Source organism: Acinonyx jubatus, chromosome D2 (assembly GCF_027475565.1).
Source record: "Acinonyx jubatus isolate Ajub_Pintada_27869175 chromosome D2, VMU_Ajub_asm_v1.0, whole genome shotgun sequence".
Classification (NCBI taxonomy): Eukaryota; Metazoa; Chordata; class Mammalia; order Carnivora; family Felidae; genus Acinonyx; species Acinonyx jubatus.
Genome location: NC_069393.1, coordinates 3,321,699 through 3,338,354, shown reverse-complemented (window position 1 = coordinate 3,338,354; position 16,656 = coordinate 3,321,699). Strand labels below are relative to the sequence as shown.

General features: G+C 46.0%; 1 protein-coding gene across 9 annotated transcripts in view; it reads left to right on the top strand.

Annotated features, from left to right (window-relative positions):
- Positions 1-16,656, top strand: part of SIPA1L2 (signal induced proliferation associated 1 like 2) — a 222,990-nt gene that overhangs the window by 137,633 nt on the left and 68,701 nt on the right. For all 9 annotated transcript variants that reach the window (XM_053207440.1, XM_053207443.1, XM_053207442.1 and 6 more), the window contains exons 6-7: positions 4,718-4,892; positions 9,158-9,261. In XM_053207440.1, the coding sequence (XP_053063415.1) occupies positions 4,718-4,892; positions 9,158-9,261 (279 nt within the window). The remainder of the gene's footprint in view (positions 1-4,717; positions 4,893-9,157; positions 9,262-16,656) is intronic.

Here is a 16,656-nt window from a genome sequence, read left to right as displayed (position 1 = left end):
GTGTGTGGAATGTACGAGATGTCCGTGAAGCCGATGAGGAAAACACGATCTTGGAAGGATCGTGGATGTATCGGTGCGGGTCCAGATGCTGTCACGTTCAAGCAGGCTTGTTGAGAAGAATTGCAGTAACTTTCACGTCTTATTTTCATGTTTCTTTTTATGATGTTGCACGTCACGGGAGAATGCGGTAGTTCTGGGTCCCTTTATGTTGCCAGTGTATGTGGTTCTCCCCTTAAAGTATATCGCTGTACTTGCTGTATAGCAGGGTCTTGGCGGATGAGGTAGGTGGTTCCCTCAGGCTGCTCTAGAAAATTCCACAGATGGCCCATGAACCGCGGGCCTGAATCCCAAAGTCCTCAAGGCCCCGAGAGACGATCGCAGCAGCTACCGTTGACCATCTCCTCACGAAATGAAGCACAAATTTGGGATGCCTGTTTAGCAGAATAGGTCCAGAAGCTATGCCAGGCAATTTTTTTTATTTTAATCCAGAGTTTAGGTGCTTTTTATAGTGCGATGTCAAAATTAATGCTTTGAAAATTGGGTTCTGCTTTTAAGTAAACCAACGCGTCCTTTAGCTCTGGTTGTATTTCATGTGTTTTTTCTTTGGCAATCGTATTTGTGTGACTTTGGTATACTTTCTTAATGGTGTACGTTGTGGTGTTAAACTTTCCGTACCTCTTGATGGTGTCTGGTTCCCGTATTCCGTGAGGAAGAGATGCTGTTTATTTTCATCTGTAAGAGATTTTTAACTTTCTGGTTTCGAAAGGACCCTTAAAAGTTGCCACTAACCGTTAGAGTGTCTGAGAGTTTATTCCAAGGAGCGCCCTTCTTATTCTCCTTCTTAAACGTAAATCCGCACAGGAATGGTACGGGCCAGTTACATGGTACTGTTCTTAAGGGTTTTTAATCGTGAAAAAAATACTCAGAGGATATATTGTTGTCTTCTGCTCTCCTGGGGTTTGTAGCCCGCCCTGGCTCAACAAGGTCGGAAAGGGCACCTGCTGTGTCCAGGGCACAGGCTAGTCGTGGAGAGTGACGAGGGAAGTAAGTAACTATTAAGCGAGACTCTGAAACTTTTGTTCCTTTCTCTGCATAAATTCACCTGTCAACCTCTAAAATCCCATGTTTCCTGTTTTAAAAGACTATCCTAATTTATGTAACAGGTGGCTTTCTAAAATTATGTAGGTTGACCAAAAAAAAAAAAAAAAGAAAAAAAATTCAGGTAAGTGGTGGCGGCTCCCTCTCTTAGAAGATCATGGCTTCTGGGGCAGAATGGCTAATTTGTCCTTGGGCCAGCTGTCCCTTCCTCTTGTCCCCTCACCACCCTAGATATTGGTGTTGATTTGCATACCATGCTTGCTTCTCAGTCACGCAGGTCCAAATAAATGAGGCTGCAAGCTCGCTGGGAGTAAACAGACCCGGAGAGAATAGAATGCCCTGGAAGGAAAGGGCTTCCCTGCACACTCCAGTTTATTTGCAAGACAATTCAGAAGCTTTGTGTTTGTCCCCTTCATTTAAATTTAAATTTTCTTGTCAGTGATGACTGGGCTTCTGGCCTTGGGAACCCAGCAGTCAGTCATTATCCAGTCCCAGAAACCAAAGGAGACCTCCCTCGCTGGGTTGTCTGTCTGAGCAGCCCGTCTGGGGTTGTCTGTCTGAGCAGCCCGTCTGGGGTTGTCTGTCTGAGCAGCCCGTCTGGGGTTGTCTGTCTGAGCAGCCCGTCTGTACGTCCAGCTCTCCGCACTGAGGCAGTGTGCGGTTTCAACAAGCGGGGATTTCTGGTCTGCGACAGCGTGGACACCTGAGAGCCGGCCGAGCTCCCCCCCAGGACTGTGGGACTGGCCGTTGCCCAAGTCGGAATGGCTAAAGCAAGGACGGTGGGATGGGTCGGAGCGGAGGGGGGCGGCTGGAGGTCTGGAAAGCTTGGCTACAAACCCTGTTCCGCGAGAATTGGGCATTTTAGTACTTGGGGGGTGGGATCCCCCCTTTAACTGTGCCCTGATTAACTGCAGGGTCCGTTGCCAGCTGTGTGCAGGTCTGTTGCTAGCGTAAGGGGAGTGATGGTCGTATGGCGTTTCGACTGTTTTCGTGAGGTTTGTTAAAATCTTTAAGTCAGAGCTGTGTCTTCACGGCGTTTCATTCTGTTCCTGTTTTAGTGGGATGGCAGCCACCGTAGCAAGCCGGCCCCGACTGTTTGCTCGAAGTCCCTAGAGGTAGTTCCTTGCGGCCTCCTCACGGTAAATGTGCTCGGTGCCCCTGCCAGGCTGCGCGTGTCCCGCGGGACATTTTCCCCACAGCCGAGCTCCGGTCGCCCTCGTGAGCACCTGTGGGCTTTGAAATCTCTTGGAGCACATCCCCTAATTTCCGTGGGCCCAGGGGCTTCTTGGAGGGTGGGCAGATTCACAGGCAGGGTCTGGGACAGGCAATCTGCACAGGCAGATTCTAGACCCGTTCACAGGCAGGGTCTAGACTCAGGCTGGCTTGTCCGACAGCTGGGGAGAAGGGTGTGACGTGGACAGCACCACAGCCAGCGGGGTAGGCCCAGGGGAGTTCGGTTCTCTGGGTGTTTGGCCTTTGCCCAAATGAGAGTTCACAAGGAATATCAAGTCCAGGAGATTCTGGAATCACAGAGAGAAATTGTGCCCGTCGGGTGAGGGCTCTGCTTAGCGGACGTGAGGCCGCACTAGCCCAAACCGTGGGGCCCCAAGCAGCTTTGCTCCTCTGGGCCTCCTCCCAAAGGAGTGGGAGCGTAAGATGGGAAAGTGGTCCCCCTCTGGAGCAGCCAGGGGGCGTCGGAGGCCGGGCCGCGCAAGACGAGGTGGCCAGGTGGTGTTGGCACATGGCCTGGCAGCACTTTGACGTGAGCGGCAGGTTGAAGAGCAGAGGACAGGCCAACGGGACCGAGCGTGCGGCCATGTGCCCTGTCTACTGGCTGCGGGGGAAGCCGCGGGTGCCTGGATGCAGGGACATTGGGGCCCACGGGACGCCGGGTTACACACGCCAGGGCTCACCATCCCGCTCTATTTCTGGCGGACTCTCCTGCAGGCTAGGGCCAAATAACTGGAGAGAGGTGAAGTCGTCGTCTGATGGCAAAAGAGAAGTCAAACCAACAAGATATCTAGGCCGGGAAGCAGGCATTCTGAGGCCTTGTTGCAGGATTACGGTGGATCCTGACGGTCGCTGAGATCACCAACGTCCAGGGTGATGCTTGCTAGTCCCGTGTTTCCCTGGCGTGCTGTAAGATCCCGAAGCGTCTTCTGAGTCACTCAGGAACAATTAGCGTTCAGAATGAAGTAAAATTAGGCGTTTTGATTACACTTCGTACTACTTTTTAGACGATGGTCCGTTTGCAGTAGATACGGTGTCTCATTTATTTGGGGAGCTGGCCAGAAACAGACATTCCTCAGTCTCTGGATGAAGGGGAGTGTTTTTGTACTTGACCCTCCTAAAGAACTGGTTCAATAAAATGCGCGACCGTGGCTAGAAAATGGCTTGTGCCCGGCGTCTCATCTCCCCACACTCAGGGCACGAATCACTGTGTTCACTGTGCAGTTGTGGCTGACTGTCTGTTCAACTCCAAATTTATCCTAATGCGCAGTCAGGTTACTTCCTACGGGCTGCTTAGGTTGCCCTGGCAGGTGGCTTCCTACCTTTCTTGGATTGTACGTTGTCATCAGGTAACGCAGATGAGACTGCTTTTATCGCTCTGCCGCTCAAGGGAAATGAGTATCGTTTTGCTTTACTTTACGGAGAGTCGGCTGTAAATTTTGATTAAAGGCTCTCTTTCGTAGCTCGATAATGAAAGTGAACAGTGTTACGGATTGATGCCTTCAGGAAGCCGGCGACGTCTGATAATCTGTCCGTTTTTGAGGCTCAGATTGCCGGTAGTAAGACCAAGTGCGCTGATTGCGTGAGTGAGGAGTAGTTTCTCTTTGGATATAATAAGAAAACTGTAAAAATGGTTCCAGTGTCTCCCCGGAGACAGCAAGCCTTTGGCTACCAGCTTGATAAGAGATTGACTGCAAGATAGAGTTACAGCAGGATCTCCTCAGTCGCTATCAAAATTCTTTACGGCTTTTGTATATTTAGCAGATGTTTTCTTTTCAGGATAGCCAAAAACATAGAAATAACTGTAATTGTATAGCCAGAGTTATTTTTATGGAAACAGAACATTATTCTATTTATATACATATATCACAGTTTCCCCTGGGATTCCCGCCTTACCAGACCTTAATTTGGTTTGTGTTTTCATTACAGTCGTTCATATTTTCCTGAATGTTCAACGAACAACGAAAGAAGCATCAGGAACCAGAGACGGGAAACTTTAAAGTCGTGGCCTTTTTGGTTGTTTTTTTTTTCCCCCCTAACTTAGGAGATGATGCTTCTTATTATATGAAGGGTATAAAGTTAGGTATTTCCATGCTTGTATGTTTAAGTAGATGCCTGAACTTGCCTGTCCATTTTGGAAACCTGGTTGATCCCACATGGCCATTCTATACATTCTGTTTCTTAGGATTCCTGCCGTTTCTCCAGCTGCATTTTGGGGTTTCTGGGTTGTGTGTTTGTAGCATTTTGTGCAGTGACCCTTGCTTCTTCCTCTTTTCGCTTATTTGCTTATGGGAATCGTCCTGGTGTGCTCTCTGTAGTTTTAATCTTACTAGAAGTTAGCATGTCTGATACTCTTTGCCAAGTAATTACATTTCTCCCCCCATTTCAGCTGAGCTTTCAGCACAAGATTGGGATCCTTTACTGCAAAGCAGGCCAGAGCACAGAGGAGGAGATGTATAACAATGAGACGGCGGGACCAGCTTTTGAAGAATTCCTTGATCTTCTGGGCCAGAGAGTCCGGCTGAAAGGATTTAGCAAATACCGAGCTCAGCTAGACAATAAAAGTAAGCTTCATATTTGTGTGTGTGCACAAATCGAATCCTCCAGAGGTAGGCATACCGCATAAATCTAAGTGAGCGATCACATGCCCTCCCGTTCTTGACCCCAGCAGCAGCCTGGCCAAGCTTCTTCGGGATAGAGTTTAGATTTCTTCAGACAAGCAAAGGAGGCACATTTCTCAAGAGGTGTGTGTTTCACACGAGCTCAAAAGGTCAATTCTTTTTTTGTAACACCAGCAGAGAGATTCCCCAGTGCTTCGCGAAGAATCTTTTAATATTTCCTTCTTCCTTTTAGCCTCCCCTCTTCTACCACACCCTTGTTCCAGTATATACCGAGGACGCGCACTGCGTTCGTTTCTAAAAGAGAACATTACCGCGTCCGCTCCTGCCGTGGTCTCGGGCCCGTTCTGTTCATTTCTGGTTTCACGATGTTAACTGGGGAATTGAAGCAGTGGTTAAAAACGGATGCGTCCTGTTTCCCAGGGACCTTACCCACGTCCCCTTGAGTGGGGCACACATTAAATCGGTTAGGTGCCGATTTAAAACACAGACTCTCTGCCATCCTGTGATGTGCGCATTTGTCTTGTGTCTTCATTAGATAATCATGTTCCTTCTGGTCCTCATACGTTCTAAATATGTTATCTTCATATTTACGCTGTTCAATTTTATTGCTATCAGCCTTTAAAATATCAGCCAGAGTAATTATGTGTATTTTGGACAATTTTCCTTATTATCAAGCAATTAACCGCTTGCTCTTTTAATAAAAGGTGAGCAGTGGGGCGCCTGGGTGGCTCAGTCGGTTAAGGGTCTGACTTCGGCTCAGGTCATGATCTCGTGGTTCGTGAGTTCAAGCCCCGTGTCAGGCTCTGTGCTGACAGCCCAGAGCCTGGTGCCTGCTTTGGATTCTGTGTCTCCCTCTCTCTCTCTCTCTCTCTCTCTCTCTCTGCCCCTCCCCTGCTTGCACTCTGTCTCTCACTTTCTCTCTTAAAAATAAACATTAAATAAATAAACAAACACGAGCAGGTAGTTTCTACAATTGGAGGATGTGGGAGAGCACACAACCCAGTCCTAGTAGGGGTAGTGAAGTGAGGCCTTTCCCCGTGGGAGCATCCGTGCGAGGCCATCTGAGGTTCCACGACTGTGTGTCCCCAGTGTCCGTCACCTTGGGACCCTCACTGATTCTTGTCTACATCAGGGTGGTGCTGGGTCTTTGTGTACCTATCAGTCAGATTCGGCTTTTTATCTTGTTTTTTTTGGAAGTTACGTTTAGAACATGGATGATAAGACCTGGAAAGATAGTGTTAACTCATATGCGGGCCCCTGTGTGTCCTTCACACATGCGAGGGCTGGAGTTTGACTATTGTTTTGAATGCCTATTGCTCATGCCTCAGATCTGTAAAGACTGTAGAATAATTTGTGACGCCCACTGTGAATATCCACATATTTTAAGAAAAATCGGTGAGACCTTGCTGGACTTTTCTTCTTTTTTCTTGGCCAACTCCCTTGCATGCAAACCACCACCCACCCCCTAGAGGTGCGGGCATGCTGCCCTTAGGGATATCCTTCCTGGAAAGTCATTGCTGATGTGGATTCATTATCATGAATGCCTGTCATCTTTCTTCAGCGGGGTGGATTGAGGAAACGCCGTAAGACCTTCTGATCCATCCATTCTGTAACACTGCAACACAGATAATGTGAATGTTTCCCTACGTGTAAGAATGGACATCAGCTTTAAATTTTTATGACCTAGGAGATGTCCTTGTTACATCACAGATGTAGCACTAAGCACCTTTGCTCAGGGAAATGATAATGTAAGAACGAGATTTTGATGCATTGATTCTCATAATCAACAAATCCAAGTTATTTTTATGAGTGAGGCGTTCCAGGAGATGTGAGGTCTAAGACATTCCTTTAGTAAAGAGGAAGTTTCTAAGAATTACATTTCATGAAATGCTCAGATAAAATTTTGTCTTTCATGGAACACACACAAAAAATCTTCCTTTTTAAGTTTTTGGGAGTTGAGCTTTCACTCTGTCCTCCCTCTTCGGATCTGGGCCACAAGCAAAATTGAGAGTGTTGGGCTGGAGTATCTGGGATGTCCTTTCTGGCTTTGAAATGTGTTCTTTCTGTCTCAGGTACAAAGTGAAACGCAGTAGGATCACATGATCATGAGCCACTAAGATGCTCTCTGCTCACCAGAGTACGGACCCCAGGCTGTGGGCAGCCCAGCCCCTTCCGGTCTGGATGCAGAGAATGACGAAACTGGGGTCCGCCATGATGGCCTGCCGCTCTTGCCCAATAGAAATATTTGCAGCAGATCCTCAAACAAGCTCATCTGTTTACCTTCTCCATTACCATACTGATATTTATGATGAAAACTTGCAGAATATATAATTTCAGAAGGCCATCTTATAGTACTGTTTGGGATAGACTAATGATGATCTTTTTTTTTTTTTTTATTTTAGAGAAAGTGGAGAGAGAGAGTGTGAGTAGGGCAAAGGGGCAAAGGGGAGGAGAGAGAGAGAGAGAGAGAGAGAGAGAGAGAGAGAGAGAGAATCCCAAGCAGGCTCCATGCTCAGCACAGAGCCCGATGTGGAGCTCGATCCCATGACCCTGGGATCATGACGTGAGCCGAAATCAAGAGTCAGATGCTCGACTGACTGAGCCACCAGGCGCCCCAGTGATCATATTTTTAAAAGTGTTTTCCCCCCAAAATGCATTTTTCTTCCTTCACTGCAATTTCCTGAAGCTGAAACCTGTTGTCTAGACTACAAACTACCTGTAAGGATGTCTCTAACTGAATTTTAACCATCTGAATAGCAGTGTGTTGTGATGGGAGTCATTGAATGTGCTGGGTTAGCTCATCCCCTGGCCTTCATGTTGTTATTAGCCAGTCAGTTCTTCATAAAAGAAGACAATCATTGCTCCCTTATGACCGTGCTTGCTCACTTCCAAAGCCACATTCTTTAGCCAAGCCAGTTGGAATGGAACGTTACTTTCCATGAAGTCCTACGAAAAGTAACAGATGTGTGTTTAATACGTAGTTAAAAGAGAAAATTGCTTTATTGGGGACCAGAAATACACAGCTTATTAGAGAAATATCCTCTCTTACCATCTGCAAGTTGATTTGTCAGTATCCGTATGTAAACATTTTAAATTCTTCCCTTTTTCCATTCAGTTGCCTTCTGTGAGTACCTCCTCAGACTCTGCAAAACTGTATGTGATGCTTTTTCTAGAAAAACTTTCAGGACTGCTTCTGAGTCAGAATGAATATTCAAAAAAAAAAAAAAAACTGCAGGACTCAGGAAGAAAATCATAAAGGCCCACGAATGCTAGATGTATTCATGTCTTTAAAGTAAATTAAAATATTTAGATTAAGGGAAAAAAAAAGTTAACCCAAGGTGATTACCTAGATCTTCCCCAACAAACACAATGAAATAAACTCCGTTTTAAATGACCCCGAATAGCATTGTTTCTTGTTTATAAGGTAGAAACATAAACCTATATGTTGGCCAAAGATTGAAAAAGGCGGCCCCGAATTCTGTTTGCATCTTATTTTCCATGTATCTTTTTGTCTTTATTTATCCATATTCAAAGTGTTTCGAAACTACACCGTGAAATTGTGACTTAAGTGTTTTACAGTCACTGTGTTGGTTCAGGTTCCTGACACTCTGCGTCTGTGATCATCTGTTGCTAATACAGATGGATTTTGAGTTTGCAAAGAATCATTCTGCTTTTCAGAAGGTGAATAGCTGTATGATTAAGAGGGGCTCGGATGTCATGGTTTCTAACATGTGCCAGTGCAAAATATACAGTAAGAGACCACCTTCATTCTCTGCCGTCTTAATCATAGGACTTCATCGTTACATTGCCTGTTGAAAAGAGAAGAAAGTTAATTACATCATTCAGGGAAAGAAATCCTGAATATTATTTTGTTCTCATTTCCGTATTAACTCAGTCCCGTTTCATTTTTTTGAGTTCTGGAAGATCAGGTGCCCAAGAATCACGCAAGAATTAACCGTAAACACACACACACACACACACACACACACACCCCCAAGTGGGGCAGGGTGGCCGCTAGACACGGGTTAGAAGTGGCAGGAACAGCATGCAGCGAGAGGGCAGAGTGGCCACCCAGGACACTTGTGGTTTATGGTTGGGTGGTTTGTTGCTTGCAATTGAATTGCCTTTGGCAAAACGACCTTCTAAGTGTCACATCGCTGACTTTTGCACTTGCCTGGCTTATTTTTGTCATCATCCTCTGTTTTTAGCTGATTCTACAGGAACTCACTCCCTCTACACGACGTACAAAGACTATGAAGTCATGTTCCACGTGTCCACCATGCTTCCCCACATGCCCAACAACAGACAGCAGGTAGGTCTGCCCTCCTCTTTCCAGATCTCCGGTCAGCCCACTGAGGGGCTTCATGTCGTGAGAATTTGCGAAGAATCACTTGCGGGGGCGGGGGGCGGATTCTTGAATGGCGTTAATAATCTTTGACTCTTTTATCATCGGGAAGTATTTGGCCTTTAAACCGGAGTATTTCTGCATAAGGTATATTGCACTTTTTCCTCATAAAACTTGGAAACTCTTCTGCACACACCTTTATTGCTCGCTAGGCAAAATCTTAATGGAAACTCGTGTCGGCTGTGTTCGTTGTAAGTGAGCGAGCTGGGTGAGTAACCTGAGCCCGGGTTTCTGCGTATGGGTGGATAACTCACTTACCGAAAATACTGAAAGGACGGATCTTAGAACTTATTGGTGACATGATTCCGTTTTAGTGACTTGATTGCATTTGGTTAAATCGGGAGTTGAAACAAAGTTTGGTTTCATGCTTAGGCAGTTTATTTCTGACGTCACGTAACCACACTCCTTTGCTGTAAATACATTGATGTACCAGGGACTGCATAGGAATTGCTCAATAAGTATATGTTCAATGAATGAAACTTCACTGCAGCAGAGACGTTTTCTTCTTCTTTTTTTTTTTTTTTTGAATGCTTGTAAAACACATGAAGGTAGTCAAAACACACATCTTGCACAGAAACCACTTGCACTGTCCCTATCACTAATTGCAAGAACCACCTTAGATCCGACAGCCGGGCCGAGAAGGCAGGCCCCTGATTTCAGCCCAGCACTTTGCAGCAGGGACGGCTCTCTCTGACTTTTCCTTCTCGTTGCTAGCTGGATTTTCTGGCCACTTGCCTCATGCTTCACCTCAATCCCTTGTCCTTCCTGAATGATCTGAAGTGTTTCCCAATAATCAGATTCCTTCCCACCACCATCAGAAGGTCTTTCTTTCAATCACATATCTGTATGTGTTTTTAAGAGACAAGAGTTACAATCCCTGGACCACACGTACGTATGTATCGATGTTTTCACCTAAAGGATTTCTAGCTCTCGAAAAAACAGTTACCTGGAATAATGCCACACGGATTCACTCGATATTAAGAAGCTTAATTTAGAGCAGTGCAGTTGCCCGGCAGATACTTGCGAACCATTCAGGAATTAAACTCCGTGTGAGTTGTTGCTCGGAAAACCGATAGGGCTTCTTCAGGCCAAGAAATCTGTCAGTACGTTAGCCAAAGTAGAGCCAATGCCTTTTGACCCCGGTCATCGACTGTTCAAACCACAAAGCCCTTCCAGCTCCCTAATTACTTGAGCCATCGGACTCCAAACTGGATTGGCCTCGTCATTTCCCGTCTGGCAGCCTCTGGAATCTGAAGTCTGCTGGGCTTTGCTGTTTGTTAGCAGAACTCGAACCAGGCTTTCCCTGCCCCCTTTCTGTTGCGTGGTATTTGAAATCTGGGTTTATGAGTTCTCCGTACCTGACTTTTTCACTGAAACTATCCTTAAAGCCCTATACACACAGAAAAGTAGATGGAGGGATGGGGGTTGGGGAGTGGGGGACGGAGGGGGGCGCGTTTAAAGTTCCCAAACTGGAAATTAAAAACAAACAAACCAACAAACCTGTAAATTAATACTGCACATGACAGACTCTGTAGCTTAAAGACTTCTTTAAGCTTCCCTGTTACCTCTTTGAGTTTTTTTGTTGTTGCCGTTTTTATTTTTGTAACTTGAGTGAGAATCCATGACATCGGGTCATTATGCTGGTGGTAGAAAACTGTAAAATTGTTTTGCTTTTTTAACTGTTCTTACTGTGTCTGGAATCCGTATGATCCTCAGTGTGGTCCACTGGGAAATCTGTGCACTAACCGCTGTGTGGGCAAGTATTCATAATCTAAAGGGGATGGTGAAGAGTGGAGATAAGGGTCAGTGGACGTATGCCGAATTCGCCACACCCAGCCACTTGCCTCGTGGCTTTGCGTGAGGTCTTAGCCTCTCGGGAAATTCGATAATTGTATAATGGGGACGTGGTTCAGATGGCAGGCGGTGGCTACTTGGAGCACTGTGGGGGCAGCACCTGGGCTCAGAGGGAAAGAACGTTGGATTTTAAATTTTGTCTACTGTTTTATTTATTTGTGAGAGCACGAGCAGGGAAGGGCAGAGAGAGGCGGGGAGACACAGAATCCAAAGCAGGCTCCAGGCTCCGAGCCGTCAGCACAGAGCCCGATGCAGGGCTTGAACTCACAGACCGTGAAACCACGACCTGAGCCGAAGTTGGATGCTTAACCGACTGAGCCACCAGGTGCCCCAAGAACGTTGTGTTTTAGAGATATTTTCCACGGGTTTGGCAGCGGGGAGGTGGGGCACGCATGATATTTGGACTAGATGGTACACAGCATTTCCCTCTTACTGTCAGATTTCCGTGACTCTAGGGTCCTCTTTGAGGCTTCCTGCTTCTAGGTGGAAAAACATTTTCAGCAGAAATAGGTGGTTGTTACGAGCAGGAATTCTGGGGCCACACTATCTGGATTTGAATCCCAGCTCCTCGCTTTGGGACCTTGGGCAAAATTTTCTCTGCTGTAGTTTCTTTTATCCCTGAATACGGGGGCTTTGATCTCATTTCTTCACTGAGGTGTCCCTGTGCGCCCAGAACCATACTCAGAACATGGTAAGCGGCCAGTAAATATTTGTCCAGTGAATGAATGAACCTTTCGTGGATGGTGACTGGAATTAGACAAGCTACTACATACAAAGCACTTCATAGTGCCCAGCACAGCGTGTGTTCGATTAAGTTTTAGTTGACTGTTTTTCACCATTCATTAGATAATGAAGCACAATATTTTAAATGACTTAATTTGCATTTTATTTTCCTATTCCCAGGCGTAGGGACCTGTCATGAACACCTAAGGCCTGGAGTTGAGAAAGTAAGGGGCTAACTTACCAAGAGTCTCAGAAGATTATTTTTACTTTGGCATGTAGTATTTTGCTCATCCTGGGTTGTTACCAGAATATTCTGTCTGTAGATAAAAATGATGGCACCGTGTAGTCTTGGCACATGTACTTCCCAGATTTGTTCTGGGTTGTACCGGCTCCCTCCGCGTCCCCCACCCACCCACCCATGCCTACAGATTATGTTAATTCCAGGGGTAGAAATGTCTGAAACGACCAGCTGGGCTCATGAGTGCAGTTTGAAGCCACAGAACCTAGCACTTAGCTGGCCTGTACATGAATTGTGCCTGGAACTTTGGCCTCATTAGCACCATGGTATTTGTGACTATTTAACTGGCCCAGACTCGTCCACATCAGATATAATTTCTTGTGTTTGTTCTTGTAATAAATCAAGCTGAACGCTGATTGCAAGACGCATTAAAAGTCTTTAGAGAGTTTACCCCTGTTGCAAAAGAGTTTGGTGTTTGGAATGCAGGACTCTTACAAAGAAAACCTAGCCAGCCCCAGGGAATGATAAGAAAGCCTGCTCTTGGAGTGGTTTCCTCTCTCTCCTGAAGACCCCTCCTTCTCTCTGGGTCAGTCTGGCACCCGGGTCTCTTTTCCCAGGGCTGACACCCCTGCGTGCTTCCCCGTCTGCTTGTCCTGTAGACAGATCATGGGTCGGCTATCGTGGGATGTTATCAGTGGAAAGAAGCCCACAAATGAGTTTCAGTCCTCACTTTGGCAGACAGACCTTTTCTTCAGTCTAAGTACATAAAATGGAGGAAGGGAGCATGGTGCCTGGCACATCGTCAATTAGTATTTTTTTAAATGCACGCGTCAATGGTAAACTGCTCTGCTTGGAAGAGGTGTCCGAGCCCCTTGGATACCTAAGGAATAAGGCCAAGCTCCTAGGTCTCTGAGATTCCGTTTGAAGAATACTGGTGTTAGACTAGGGACGGACTTGACCTCGACAGAGGTCATGGAGACACAGCGTGTTAGGTTTGAGCCAGGCTGCAGCCCTTTCTCCATATAATTTGGATAAATGGCTGGCCTGCCTTAAGGGGTTTGTGCACGCACTTCTGTAAGTCCTAATTGGAACGGTTAAGGAACCGTTCACATGCAGGAGGAATCTACCTCATTAAGTGCTATACGAACCGGTCCTGACTGCAGTTGGGTTCACGTATAAATCATAATATGGAATCTTTTGGAAGAATAAAATGCCTATGCAGCATTCCACGATTAGATTTATCCCCAGGCCCTAAATAGCAATGTGTACTTACACCAGACAATAAGAACGATTGCTTACAATAGGGTTGGTAGGACCCAGTATCAGAAATAGTTGTGTCTTTGGGGCGCATGGGTGGCTCAGTCGGTTAGGCGACCGACTTTGGCTCAGGTCATGATCTCGCGGTTTGTGGGTTCGAGCCCCGCGTCGGGCTCTGTGCTGACAGCTCAGAGCCTGGAGCCTCTTTCGGATTCTGTGTCTCCCCCTCTCTCTACCCCTCCCCTGCTCACGCTCTGTGTCTCTCTGTCTCTCAATAGTAAATAAATGTTAAAAAAAAATTTTAAAAAAGAAATAGTTGTATCTTCATATTCCTCCCCTTATCTTCACTTTATTTTTTTTTTATTTTTTTAAATTGTTTTTTTTTTAATGTTTATTTTTGAGACCAGAGAGACAGAGCATGAACGAGGGAGGGGCAGAGAAAGAGGGAGACACAGAATCTGAAACAGGCTCCAAGCCCCGAGCTGTCAGCACAGAGCCTGATGCGGGGCTCAAACCCATGGACTGTGAGATCATGACCTGAGCTGAAGTTGGACGCTCTACCGACTGAGCCACTCAGGTGCCCCAACCTCTTATCTTCACTTTAAAAATCCACATTCTTGGTTAATTTTGTTTCTCTGTTTGCAGAATATTCCGCCTTGCTTGCTCAACTGGTTTGTCCATTTACTTTTCCTATTGGTAAAATTGTTTTATATAATGTTTTGCAGTAAATAGTTTATGCAGTATTTTTATATCGGTTGTATAACGTGTATCAGTGATGAATTTTCAAAACTGTAGTTGAACGATACGATCTTGCTGATCTGAGATAAGAGTGGTTAGGTGCCCTGGTGTTCACTTTTTTGTGTGTGGGGAGCGGTGGGCAAGGCCCTCCGTCCCTGGATACAGATCTTTTGTATTTATGCGGTCATGTGCATAGGTTTCCTCCTCTTTCTTATTATACTACTGTTCTACATTCCTGTTTCTACTTTCCACAGGAAACTCTAGATGTCTCCTAAAAATCAAAACAAAATTCTAACCGCTGGTGTTGAGTCTTGAGTATAGAGTACGTGAGGGCGTGTGTGCATGCATGTGTGTGTGGGGGTGTTGTGTGAACACATGCAAAATTAGGAAGGTGTCTGAAGCGGGAGAAGCTAGCCCTTCGTGTGAGGGGGAGAAACTTTCCACACAAGAGGGTAGCAAGTGTAAAGTCCCTGTGGCAGAAACAAGCTGGGTTGTTGGAGGGATGAGGTAGCTATCTGGGAGGGGAAAAGGGTGCATGATAAGGTCAGAGAGGTGGGAAGGATGGGGTCAAAGGACTCTTGGTCAACCCTGTTCCTAATGATGGGACATGAGATTCCAATCCAAGGACTAAGACCCAGAACTTGTGATTGGTTTTCACAGGGATACATGTCATTTTTTGCTCCGTTCTGGGCTCATCTCTTTGAATTTCAGAACGTAAACTGTGGTCATTTAATGGTGCAGTTTTCTAAGACCGGAGTCTCTCTGTGGAGATCGGCCTTTTCCAGTTTCAAATTAAACTTTTCTCTTCACTAATTCTGACTCTCAGAGACTTCTGAACCACATCCCAATTGCATTTCTTTCACATTGTACAGCCTGCTTCCCACTCCCCTCCAGAATTAGGTGCAAAATGCTTCTTCTTATTATGCTTAAAAAAAAAAAAATCAACAAACGAACCTGTTTGCACAGAGGCCAGTCGATCTGACTTAACTTTCTGCCACCTTTGACCAAGGTGTGGCTACTGGACCATTGTTTGCACTTGCTTTTAATTGTTGCCCCAAGTTAAAACCGGTCCTGTGAGGCCCTGAAGGCTGGCGATGGGATTGAGCATAAACCCTAAGGTTCCTATTTCTGCAGCATCTGGATGCTTTTTGCTCTGGAACCGGGCGAAGAGTCACATTTCACTCTAATTGTCCTGTTTCACTGCTTGAATGAAGCATTGGGCATTTCATAGGATTGTGTGAATCTGTCTAACACAATAGGTTTTTAATAAAAGATCTTTTTTTAATAAGTTTATTTTGAGAGAGAGAGCGAGCACAAGTCGGGGAGGGGCAGAGAGCGGGGGAGAGAGAGGGGATCCCAAACAGACTCCCGCACCATCAGCGCCGAGCCTGACGCGGGGCTCAAACCCACAAACCATGAGATCATGACCTGAGCCGAAACCGCGAGTCAGACGCTCAACTGACTGAGCCACCCAGGCGCCCCTATCTAACACAATATTTATTAACTCAGTCTTGCAGTCGAAGACACGAAGGCGGTCCTCTTGGCACTGAAAAGTGCTTCACACGTTCAAAGGAGCAGTTAGCGCTAGAAGGCATCGGTCCTGCATTCCTGAGACAAATCGTGCCGTAGGGGGTCTTGGTCACCCATGGGTTTGCCTTCATATCTTGCTGGATTGCCAACACTCTTTCCCCTTCCCGTTCCGGACTCTGATCGCACAGAATTTCACTGACCAATGAGAAGACAAACAGAAGTAACAACTGAAGAAAACTGTTTTCCTTCATATAAGAAGTTTGAAAAATTACTTAAGGTTATTTAATGTTTGACAAGATCCTGGAAAACAGTGAATATTTCTGTTACCCTTCCAGATGTTCTATTTCTTTTAGCCTCTAAACAAATTCAAGCATCCTGTTAATGGGCAAGGTGTTATTTTATTTTATTTTATTTTATTCTCTTGCAAAGAGCTTCAGATTTTACTTTGCTGAGGACTCTCCTTTTTCCCCCACCCGGCCAAACAGTTTACTGTCTCACCAAGTACATTTTGCAACCGTGGTTAAATTAACCAGACTTTTACTTGTTTTTTTTGTTTTGTTTTGTTTTTTAATGTTTATTTATTTTTGAGAGCGAGAAACAGAGTGCGAGCAGAGGAGGGGCAGAGAGAGAGAGGGAGACACAGAATCCAAAGCAGGCTCCAGGCTGTGAGCTGTCAGCACAGAGCCCGATGCGGGGCTCGAACTCACAAACCGCGAGATCATGACCTCAGCCAAAGCCGGACGCTTAACCGACTGAGCTACCCAGGCGCCCCTTAACTAGACTTTGAAAACATTTTTGGCCCTGTTACAGAGCCAAAGAATGTGCTTAGGAAGGGACGTGTTGTCAAGGGAACCAGCCCTGAAGTTGGGCTTTCCATGTTCCTGTGGTGTGAAGTGTAGAATTGGACCCAGTCTTCCCTTTGCTTGGACGGGAGTAGCTGTCCAGTTTGCTGTTGCTCCCGC